Raw genomic sequence first — 12,742 nt, forward strand, 5'->3', positions numbered from 1 at the left:
GACCGACTTGACACCTTGCACTGCACTCCCTGTGGGGGTGTGGAAGGTGTGTGTCAAATTAGTAACATAAACTTTCATTGTTACGTGCGCGACACCCAGCTATACGTTCCATTAAAACCCAGCCTGTCTCTCTGACATCAAAGACTGGATGACACAGAATTTCCTTCAACTAAACCAATCAAAAAGAGATCATTTAATTCGTCCCCCCTACTTCATCCTCCCATTACACTTACAACTTGGTTCCCTTTCCACAAATGTCACACCTGCAGCCCGTAATCTCAGTGTGATTTTTGACTCAGACTTAACTTTTAATAAACAGGTAACAACAGTTGTACAATCATGATATTAAGAAATATTGCAAAAATCAAGCCTTTCCTATCAGCTCCGAACCTCGAGATAGTCATACATGCCCTCATTTCATCACGCCTCGACTACTGCAGTTCCCTCTACTCCGGCCTTAGTAAGAAAATCACATCCCGCCTACAGTTAATCCAGAATTCTGCTGCCCGACTGCTTACCAACACTAAGAAATGGGACCATATTACACCTGTACTTGCGACTCTCCTGTGAGTGCCAGATGCGACTTCAAAATTGTACTCATTATAAAGCCCTAAATGGACTGGCCCATACCTACATCCTCGAAATGCTGTCCCCACCAAAATCTGAACGCATCCTCAGATCATCGGATAAGGCCCTCCTTGAGGTCCCTATGACGAACCTAGGCACAGAGGTTAGCACCATCTGTGCCTGTGTTTAAGTCACTTTTAAAAACTTTACCCTTTCTATAGGTGATTGTACATATCCAACTGCTGCTATTTGTCTTCTTTTCCTTTTGTGTTTCTCGTTTTCAAATTGATTTAGATTGTGACTTGCTATATGTTGTTTTTTTAACCTTGTACTGTACAGCACTTTGGAACCTTGTTTTGAAAGGTGCTATATAAATAAAGTTCATTATCATTATCACTACGTGCTATCTCTGCTATTCTCTGTTGAAAGGAAAATGCATTGCCCACACAAGGACATTTGCATTTGACTGGTAGACCACATGAAACACTTTGATAGTGAAACAACAACTAAAAAGCCAGACTTAGCCAGACTTGGACTTACGGTTCACAGGGTCCAGTCTGATGCGATACGAAGTAGCTGCTCTGTGAGGAGCCCATTTGATGCAGAAGCGATCAGCGCCAACGTTCTCCGTTTCAATGTTGGTCACATTCAGGAAGACTGTGGACAGAAAAGTGGAAGGCTTAGGAAAGGGAATTAACATAACTCCTGCACTATTAAATTCCAATTTGTCATGATGACTATTCCATGACATAATGTATATAGACAAATAAGTCAGTGGAAAGAAGTAGGATTAATGGTAGTATAAAGTTAGCTAGCCCCTCCTATAAACAGCTATAGTGTTTAATGTTTGTGTTGTCTGAACACAAACATTACATGCCATTGACAATGAATGGAGAATTGTATGTGTTTGAGCAAATCGGCATGTAAGTCGGTGGGAACCCTTGGCCAATAAGGGACCACCATTCTTGATGATGATGTATGATGATTAGAGCGCCTCTCACTTCACACAGGTGTGATGTCTTTGTTATATGTTAAAGCTCTATATTTCGATAGTAATCATCACTGGGATTCCGATTTGAACCAATCAGGAGAGGGAACACTGCAGAGTTCATCTGCTCTAGAGCACTAGAGCACTGGTTCTCAAACTATTTCCTGTCAGGGACCCCCAAGTATCAATTGAAATTGATTTGCTGGAGTTTCTAGATCTGCTAAAGGGGATTTCCACCACACATGGAACCGTTAACAGCAGCTGGTCACAGACAACTAAATTCTTTTTAATCACGACTCTGATGAAGATGCACCTGGCATCAAATGTTAATCTTTGGTAGTTTGGTATCTACAGTAGCACCTTGTAAATGAAAATCACACAGTGTGAAGAGAGGGGTGCTCTTTCGTCATACGTCAACACATTCTGGCCGATCACAATTGCTGACCAAACAAATCATCGCCATGCGGTACACACAGACACACAGAGCTGGGCATAGGAGGGGCTAGCGCCCTCAAAAACGCATTTGACTGTGCACTGCTCAGTGCTTCATCCCTTGAAAGCTGCTATTTTGATAACATAATAGCTAAAGTATAACATTGAGTTAAAGTGGTTAAAATCATTTTCGTACTAGTATTAATAATTTAGCTGGGAAACCCCTGGAACAGCTTCAAGGACCACACTTGTGCGGTAGAGCATCTAGCAATAGAGGATATGTTGATGACTGTGTTTTGTATTTTGTGCACTGTTCCTGTGTATGACATGGCACCATTACTGTGACCAATGATTGTCTACATTAAATCCAAACCATATTATTTATAGACAGGAGAGTAAGCATACACAGTCACATCCTCTGTGTTAATTCCATTTGCAACGAGTGTCCAAATGGAACCAAATAGGGTCCATTTGGTTACAATTGCACCATCTTGGAGTTAACTGAACGCTGAAGATTTTAGATTGTAGACTAGACTATGAATCCAGCGCGGTGCACCGCTGGGATGAAATAGAAAGACAGTTGAAGGTGCTGTAGTGTACTGTACATACGCGTTGTTCCTTTTCCAACGAGTGCGGCGCTGGTGCCTCCAGTGTACTGCGCAAACACTTTCACATCGTAGGTGGTTCCAGGATTGAGGTTCTGGAGGGTATAAGAGGTCACGTCACCCACAAACATATCGCGGGGTTCATCCTTGCCTGCAAAACGAAAAGAAATCCGTCAAAAGGAGGTATACTGGATTACTTATAATTATACACAGGTATAACAGGTTGTTGCCACAATATCCAGGGAGAATAGTCAAGTTCATGTCCTTATGAAGTCAGCTGCTCACCCTCTGGGGAATAGATCAGCTTGTATCCAAGAATGGGCGCCGGCACAGGGTCCCAGGCCACGCGGAAGCGGGTGTACCACTCATCCGAGACGCGCAGGTTTCTGGGTTCCAACAGGCCCACTGTAGTGAGGCAACAACAGAGATGATGCATGTCAACACATCAATCTGTCACAGCAAATAGCCTCAGGAAAGTAGGGGTGACCCCACTCCATTTCCAGCTTAGCACCTCGTGGTACAACAACCCACTCAACACACTGTAAAGATTATCTGTCATTTGTTTGCAAATAAAAGTATTTAAAATGTATTCACCCGTTTGCCCAATTGCAAAAGAATTCCCTTAGTTCCAATGCAACTGAAACTCAAATTCTTAAAGCGGAGCTAGAAACAAGTGAGATCATCTTTCCACAGTTATTTTTATATATTCTTTTTTCTTTCAAGAATAAATAATCGAAAACAAGACTTTAACCCTATACAATATAGTGGAATGAATATGAATATTTTCATAATGCAGCGTCTCCCTGGCAGCCAGTCAACAACATCCACTGCTGCCGTTTATGAATTACACGATGAGAAATACATGTGTTTAGATTGGGTTTACTTTTGCGTGGCGTTGCCCAGGGAGCTGGGCAGTGTACTGCATTATAGGTAGCAGCTATGGCATTCTGCCCGTTCCAAGGAGCCTGGCACAACAGCGCCTAGCCCAGCGCCAGAAGAGAAAGACTCTCTATTGTTTGTGTGTCTCAGGGCTAATGCTCTCCAGCCACTGAAAGCTCTTCAGAGTTGGTCTACTGTGAGTTCTCGACGCCAGAAGCTGTTCGAACTGAAATATGTTGGCTCTGATGGAGTACACTGTAAATCTATTGTGAGATTTTTTTTCTTTTCCACTGAAAACATTCTCGTCTTCTTCGGGACTGCTGGTCTTGGTGTTGTATTTGGTTTGAGTAATGGTTTCTCCCAATATCTTAGTTTCTAACCGGCCCTACAGTAATGCAAGATTTATACTTGGTTGTGTACTGTGTTGCGTTTTCTTGTGCGCATCACCTCGAACATCACCTGGAACGCAATTAGGTATCAAATCCTTTAAGGTGTTTATGGTCAAAGTATCCTGAAACCAGAAGGTCATACTCAATGTACCATACGTAAACTCATTTAGATAAACAGAAACTGTATGTAGTTTTAGCAAGTTTGTATACAGCACAGACTGACCACTGTGCGTCCAGAAAGGTCCTTGATCAAGGCAGGTGGATCCAAATCGGTTCCAGAAGTGCTGCCATTTGGTCTCTCTAACCTAAATTAAAGGCCAACTCTCGACTTCCAAAAAAACATAAAATGTTGGTCCTTAGACTCCAAGGTTATAACAAATCTCAAAATAACCCTTGTACTGTATTGTCTTTAAGTGTACCTGTGCGCCCATTTCCATTGAGTGTCCCTCCTGGCCCTTCAGCGTACATGGCTTCCACGGTGATGTTGTATGGAGTGTCTGGGAACAGGTTCTGCAGCATGGCATTGTTTCTGTTCCCTGGAACCACAGCCTGAGGGAACCAACAAAGACACATGAACTCGACAGCTTCAAGAAGATGGCTAAAAGGCAGTGGTTTTCAACCAGTGGTTAAATTATTGTTAAACATCTGCATTACTAAATGCACAAGAAGCATACACAATTAGAGAATGTGAAAGAATTATTATTTTGACCAACATTTACCTGTTATCTCTCCCATGGTACCAACATCAATACAGCATGGAATTGTGGACAAAATATTATCCAACGACAACAAAATATTTAAGTTTTGAGTCTGAGAGGCAAAATCTCATCAAATAGTGATCCGTGGCTCAAATGCAGAATAAACAATGGGCCTTGATATGAAAAGGGTTGAAACCACTGCTTTAAGGCAGGGGTTCCCAAACTTTTTTGGACCAGGTACCCCTTTTGGGGTAGATATTTTTCCAGGTACCCTCTCATCCTCGCAACACGGATAACAATATATTTACAACCACAAGCAGTGTTTCCTGCAGGAAAAAGCTTTGGCATGGTGCTGGGCACAGGCCGCAATTTTGATTAATTAATAAATTAATTAGATTCATTAATTAATAAGATTAATACATTAAGACTAATTTGTATTATTGCTCTTGTATTGCTATTGGAGTGGGGGGACACTGGGCAGGCACTGAGGAGGCACTGGGGAGACACTGGGGAGGCACTCAGGGGCACACTGGGGAGGCACTGGGAAGGCACTCGGGAGGCACACTGGGGAGGCACTCAGGGGCACACTGGGGAGGCACTGAGGGTCACACTGGGGAGGCATTGGGAAGGCACTCGGGAGGCACACTGGGGAGGCACTCAGGGGGACACTGTCTAAATGTATACGTCTAAATGTAGACGTTTAAATGTAGACGTCTAAATGTAGACGTCTACATTTAGCTTTAAACACTTTAGCACTTTATGAACATGAACAAAATGTAGACGTCTAAATGTAGACGTCTAAATGTAGACGTCTACTTTTAGCTTTAAACACTTTAGCACTTTATGAACATGAACAACATGTAGACGTCTAAATGTAGACGTCTACATTTAGCTTTAAACACTTTAGCACTTTATGAACATGAACAAAATGTAGACGTCTAAATGTAGACGTCTACATTTAGCTTTAAACACTTTAGCACTTTATGAACATGAACAAAATGTAGACGTCTAAATGTAGACGTCTAAATGTAGACGTCTACATTTAGCTTTAAACACTTTAGCACTTTATGAACATGAACAAAATGTAGACGTCTAAATGTAGACGTCTAACTGTAGACGTCTAAATGTAGACGTCTTCTCTTATGGGGGTCCCTGGCATATCTTTTCAAATGGGGGTCCACGGGCTAAGTAGTGTCAATTTGGGGGTCCTTGACATGAAAAAGTTTGGGAACCACTGCTTTAAACACTTTAGCACTTTATGAACATGAACAAAATAGATGGGTCCCCCCTGGAACTCCCTCAGGTACCCCTGGGGGTCCCCGGACCCCACTTTGGGAACCACTGCTTTAAGGGATAGATTCAGAATACTACACCCCCAAACGTCTCCCTGGTAATAATAAAATACGTTATGTAGCCGTCCTTCAATCGATCAATAACTAAATAACTAAATTCCTCTGCAAACTACAAAAATATGTATGACACAGCTGCTAATTGTAACCGTTACAGTATGTACTAATAAAAACTTTTTCCCAGACCCTTCAAATGTTATATATCTCTCGCGGACATGCTGTGAATCTCCATTAGGACGAAGAATCCTTTCATCACCCTTTCCTTGCCTTAAATTACACACACACGCGCACACACACACACACACACACACACACACACACACACACACACACACACACACACACACACACACACACACACACACACACACACACACACAGGTGTCTTGCTAACGAGCAGAGAGGGAGCACAGCTGGGCTGTCGCGCCTCCCCTGTGTTGGTCCAACTCGTTATTTAAGCGCATTAATAACATTCAAACAGTCCCCAATGAGTTTTGATCGGTCTCTGCCTTTAACGAGGCATGGCAATTGGCCATTAATCTAAATGAGTCAAGAGAAGGCTGACAATTGGGATTTCTGCAGTACATGCTTTGTTTGCAACAGATTGCCTGAAGGCTATTTACAGTACTAAAATGTACAATACAAAAATCTCAATATTTGCCTGATGAAGACCTAAGGGTCAAAACGTTAAAGTACGTTATTTGGAGCATTAAAACTGATGCCGCCGCCTGCCACGGGTACTCCGCGGCTGATGCTGCTGCCGGAGAATGCCCTCCCTCTCCCTCTCTAGCACTGCTGATCAGAGTAGTACTGTACTGTACGTCAAACTAAGCCTGGCCAATTAAATCTGGATGTTACATTATGTGATATTCTTTGCAATTATACTTTATAAAATGTACAAAATTCTGTACGTCTGGTTGGGATGAAGCATTGCCTTAAAGGGGCATGAAACCTGAGGCTGATTTTGTGGTTTGTTTTTCCAGTTCAGGTTATAAACAGGCCAGTAAGTAACGTTCATCCCCTTTTGCGTGTCTCATTATCTACAGAGATTCTATCTAAAAATAATAAGGTTTGTCATGGACTTGTCATGGACTTATTTATTTAACCATTATTGGTTAGAGATTTATTACGGACATTTCATTTTGGAACAAAATTATTGTTATGTTTTAAGAAAAGGGGTTTTATTAACTGTATGTTAGTGTCACATATGTCATGATGAGTGCACCCTCGGGTGAATTCTTCACATACTTGGAAAAACCTAGTGATGGGATTATCTTTTTCTCAACATACTTAAATGATCTACTGTCCCTTACAAGTCCTATAATTAGTTTAATGCAGTGCCATCAATCATCATTCTAGTCAGAGTGTACGTTGCTTTTTTCAAATGATGGATGGCAAACGGTCAAATGATCAACTGGACCAGTAGTCTGTTCTCTTATTTTGTCAAAAATAATCGTTTTTAGGTGTTCTGACCTTTTGTGCAGTCAATCTTTTTGTGAGAGCAATGAGCATGCACACTGGTGTCACTTTTTTCAAATGGTGGAAGAAGGTAAACAATTGTCACGATCTGAATGTGCACTCACATATTCAGTGATAGGGTCTCCAGTCATGGGGGGGGTGTAGTAGGCGATACTCACATATTCAGTGATGGGGTCTCCAGTCATGGGGGCGTAAGCGATCCTGTACTGCGTGACCGGGCCCTCAGCGTGGTCCCAGCCAATGGTCATGGTGCTGGTAGTGGCATCAAACACGCGCAGGTTCCTAGGGCCAGCGCGGGGCACTGGGACAAGGACAACTCTCATGAACACAGTGTAAGCGATTTGACTGAATGGATGTATGAAACTGCAACATCTTTTCATCTAGTCATTTAGTATTATGTTGTAGTAGTATAAAACTGTATGCTATATATTTCCAGTTTAAAGGACCACTTTTAGCTGTCACCTGACTAGCCAACCTGTCGTGTCTGGATGATGTTTGTGACCATGAAGTTGTTTTTTATTTTTTATATATTTTTTGTTTTGTTTTGAATGTTCTTTGGTTGTCTTGATTTGTGTTGTTTTGTTCTTGTGTGTGTTGTTTTAGTTTTTTGTATTTGTTACTCTGTTTGTATTTCTCAATTTACTTCTACATTTGTAAAAAACTAAAAATTAATAAACAGAACATTTAAAAAAATGACCACTTCACCACTTTTCAACCCATCAGCAGATCCAATTCACCGCCAAACGATAATAAATATATTGTATAAATTGTATATTCAATAAATATATATTCCATCCATTCATGAGTTGTCCTGACTGAAATATTCTAAAAATTATATTTCCAAGGTGATGTTTCAAGCTTCTTAACTATTCCTCAGATGCTCCTAGAATGCTTGAAATGTCACCTTGGTGGCAACAAAGTAAATATCCTTGGGAGTAGTGTGATCCAGTGTGCAGACTTTTGTTTTCACCTTTTTTTTAATCATTTAGATGTGCATACTTTTGTAAATGTTTGCATAAGTGTCCCCTGAAGTTTCATTTTCTATCAAGACGAATCGGCTATAATATGCTGGAACAAGTGGAGTATTCTGCCTTGTTTATAGATACTGCACTGTTTCTGGTTCCAAGGCAATTCTCAAGTGAGATCTAACACAACCCACTGTGAGATTGTTTTCTGATAGGTGCATGACGCACCAGTATACAGTATACTGTACAGTATGTGTTGTGTAGAGACCCGCGGGTCGTATGGCTATTGTCAAAGAGTCAAATTGCTCCGACTCAGTGAGGTAACTCTGGTTTAGATAGCACACTAATCAGACACAGACACAAACATAAACAAATATTCACATGTGCGCGCACGCACACGCACACGCACACACACACACACACACACACACACTCTTACGCGTTTTGCCGTCATCCGCGGCAGGCTCTCCCTCTCCATCAGCATACAAAGCAGTTACTTTAACATTGTAGGGTGTGTCCGGGATCAGGTTGTCCAGGAAGGCATTGTTGATACTTCCAGGAACCAGAACCTAGCAGGACGCATGGACACTAGAGTGAGCTCAAACATTGAAGTGTGCATGTCTTTATTTATCAGTAATTCATATTTTCATGAAGTTCGTACAGTGCACACTTTTGTTACAGTATTTTGCTCGAAATAAAGTTGACCTATTTACCGATGCTTACGAGACCCTTCGTGCATACGCTACATATGAAACCTGCAGCTGTAATGTACATGATGACCTCACTGCTAATCCCGCTGTGCTCTCTGTCATCTCTCCGGGTTCGCCGTTGCCAAAAGACTAGCCTCTGAATACTAACAAAGCCGCGCGAGGTTTGGCCATAGACCACCAAACAAATCATTCATTCAGCGAAGGGAGGCTGACTGATAAACAGTTAGTGTTACGCTGCGGCTGGTGGAGTGCGCGCGCGTCACTGTTTGTGTGGGGATGTCATCGACGCCATGTGAGGGGTGTTTGATCGAGCACGTCTCGGCACGTAGCTCACCGCGCGTTCTGACTAAACAACACTTTTTTTCCCTTTTTTTTTATCACCGGGATTACCATGTCCATCTTCTGTCCTGTGCTTTAAGACAATGTGGGCCATAACACCAGGGCCCTTATCTTACGTCATGAGAAAAGCATCTGCTTGTTGAACTGTGGTCGGCTTCTCGCTGAGGCACTTGTTGGGTTTTGGACGTGTGTAGTGCTGGGTACTGTGACTTTGTAAACAGGCTCTGATTGACTGATTTCTGTATGTATACAATAGGAAAGAATCCTAGGGATTCAATCCCATCATCATTGCCTTCTCTCCTGTGTCTCCCGTACTGTGTTTTGCCCTCAGCGTTACTCATATTATTTCAGAAGACTGCATTAAAGCTGAATTCATACTTGATATTTTCAAGCAAACAACACGTATAGCTTGAAAATATGTTCTTTTCAGCAAGCAACATTGTCATATTATAGGTGTATGAATTAAGGTGTGTATGTTATAGGAGTGAATTTTTTTTCAAAAATAATCGATTGAATAATATCTGAGAAAATAATCAATAGTTGCAGCCCAATAAACAAACTTTTTAGGGCGAGACTCACGTTTTGTCTCCCTCACAGCTTTACTATCAGGGACAGAAAACATCTAGAGAGAAATGGAACTGCCAGCATTCCTCTGATGAAAAACGGATGACGGGACAACAAAGGTAGTGAAGATAAAAATCCATCCATCGCGAGAGAAAACAAATATAGGAAACAGTGACTAGGGGGATACTGAACTCTACGGTGCCTATCGATACACAGCTGCATCAAAGACGAGCCTAATCACAAAAACTGGCTCATTAGCTTCATATTACGGGGCCTGTGGCCTCAAAACTTCAAAACATAGGAACTTTTTGCTGATGCCTGTCACAGATGTGTGTGCGTGTGTGGTGAGCACATTTTCCAAACTCCAGTCGCAATGATTGGTGGGGAAATTCGCCCTGCTCGCTTCCCCCTGAGATCCAGAGATGCGTATCCATGCGTGAAATCAATGCTGATCTCAGAGACACAAAAAGCTGACAAGTCAGGATTTCCATCGTTAAGCACATCAGCGTGATTACCGCCGTGCTAACATCTGAGGCCCATGGAGAACGCCGTAAATTTGTATTTAGACTATTTATGCATAATATATGCTTGGACCATACGCATGGAACACCGTTGACTGACCAGGTAATCTCTCACTAATTCTGCGTATTAAATCCATGTTTGTTTTCGTACAAACAAACCTGAAGGACAGGTTCAAGAAGTGTTCATCTGAAGCCACGAGAAAAGCGAGGCATGGACTTGCACCAAAGATTGTGCAAATCCGTGCTAGTGAAAAGTGTTCACTCAAAACGTTGCACGCCAACAATGAGAATGCCCAAATACACTTTGACTTTCCCTTCAGTGGTCTCACCCACTTTCCCCACTTAAGCCCTTCATTGACACAGCGAACAGCGAAGACAGCAGATCTATGTGTTGCGTCACAGCATGTTGTAAGCTTGTGGATCTGCAATTTTCACTATTTGTTTTACCTGGGAAAAAAAACTGTATACAGTCCAAAAACGTCCTGCTTATCTCCATCCGAGGGTTAGGGAGAGTGCGAGCATGCAGGGAGGGACTCCCCCACATCCTGAGGGCACATTCTATCTCTAATAACAACCTGTGTGTTTTTACAGACAGACAGACAGAGAGACAGAGAGAGAGAGAGAGAGAGAGAGAGAGAGAGAGAGAGAGAGAGAGAGGGTAACTGTGTGACTCACAAACTCGGAAGGCTTGACTCCCGTGGCTGGCTGGTAGGAGACGCGGTACTGCTGCACCTGGCCCGTGGCGGGCTCCCAGCGGACATTCAGGCTGTTGGTGGTGGGGTTGTACACCTTGATATTCTTGGCCGCTGTGCGTGGCACTGAATAGGTCAAAGTCAGGGGGGAGAAAGAATCAACTTATTTATTTATTTATTGGCACATCACATGATTACAGAGGTAAAAGCTCTCAACATTTGCAGAGACAGGAAGTAATGGGTAAAGGAACACAAATAACAGGAAGGCATGGTGACACACTGAAAATAGCAGATCCAAAACCTCACAATGTGACGAACGCACCACAATGTGACAAGTTGTGAGCTTGTAGAAGCTATTTTCGCTATTCGCCGTGCAACGAATGACATACAATAGGGTTCAAGTAGTTATCCATGATTAAACTGGGAAGAAGCTATCTCAAATGCTGACAGCAGCAAAAGTCTCCTGCAGGAAAGTCATTTTATAGCATCTATGTGGAGAACACGTATAGAGAAGTAGCACAGTTTTGGCTTTATGCAAAAGCCTCTAAACTTCCCTTTTAAACCGAAACAGATGTGCATATTTCCCTGGTGTTCAGCGTCTCAGCCCAATAAAAAGAGATGTTGTAGGTAGTAGCAGACCTAGATGCCTCCTTCATGAGAGAAAAAACCCTAAAAGTATAATCACTTTACTAACAGGGAGGTGGAGTCTGTCCCATATGTCTATTGGCATGCTGCTCTAACTACCCGAGTACTGAAAGAAAGGATGACGGACTGCAATTCAAAAGTTGATGATTTTACAGAAGCTTACAGAATAAGTACTGGTGATCTAGAGGCAGGAACTTAATTATTATATAAAATTAACCCTTGTCCTTTCTCCCTCCTAAAAAAAGATTTGCCCTCATTTAGTATACCAGGATCTGTATGCATACACTATGCTAATGTACAGCGCACCGGGACGAAAACAAAGAAGCCAGTCACCTCCGCATGCATTGACCAATGTGATTATCGCAACCAGTCCAACAACAGCACAAGAAACTACCACAACTTCCATCAGTAAGCTTCAAAAAGACAGAAAAGGCGAGACGAATTGGCGATGCTGCCTTTGTATTCTTTTCCTTTGTATGGTAGTGTGGATGAGATAAGCTTCTTGGATGACTGGAGTCATTACTGCTAATTTAAAGACCATAAATTGCACATTAATTGTACTACTGTAAATATGTTGGACGGAGATGGAGTGAGTATATCCCTGACAGGTTGGTGATGTGATGTTGTGGCCTTTGCTTGTGAATGTATTGGTTGCGAATGTCCAACCAATCAACTGATCTTTTGGTAGATCAGTCAGGCACAAATTTATTTGGGTTGCTATCCAAGAACATCTCATCCAGATAAGATCTGCAGTAAATCAGCTGTGCCTTTATAATAAAAATAAATAAATAAATAAAATAATAAAATAAAGGATAAAGAAATTGGCATGTTTCAAAAAAGGTTCCCTTTAGCAGCTTTCGATATTTGCTCCACTAGAGTTGTGGAGACTATTGTGGTTTCATTATGCACCATGAGCTCGG

At 42.1% G+C, this 12,742-nt stretch overlaps 1 protein-coding gene across 17 annotated transcripts in view; it reads right to left on the reverse strand.

Annotated features, from left to right (window-relative positions):
* Positions 1–12,742, reverse strand: part of col12a1b (collagen, type XII, alpha 1b) — a 151,982-nt gene that overhangs the window by 46,104 nt on the left and 93,136 nt on the right. For all 17 annotated transcript variants that reach the window (XM_080791241.1, XM_080791251.1, XM_080791244.1 and 14 more), the window contains 7 exons: positions 11,161–11,303; positions 8,791–8,920; positions 7,545–7,687; positions 4,280–4,409; positions 2,878–2,997; positions 2,597–2,743; positions 1,108–1,224 (listed from right to left, as the gene is read on the reverse strand). In XM_080791241.1, the coding sequence (XP_080647367.1) occupies positions 1,108–1,224; positions 2,597–2,743; positions 2,878–2,997; positions 4,280–4,409; positions 7,545–7,687; positions 8,791–8,920; positions 11,161–11,303 (930 nt within the window). The remainder of the gene's footprint in view (positions 1–1,107; positions 1,225–2,596; positions 2,744–2,877; positions 2,998–4,279; positions 4,410–7,544; positions 7,688–8,790; positions 8,921–11,160; positions 11,304–12,742) is intronic.

Source organism: Protomyctophum bolini, assembly GCF_963924005.1.
Source record: "Protomyctophum bolini genome assembly, chromosome: 19".
In the NCBI taxonomy this organism is placed as follows: domain Eukaryota; kingdom Metazoa; phylum Chordata; class Actinopteri; order Myctophiformes; family Myctophidae; genus Protomyctophum; species Protomyctophum bolini.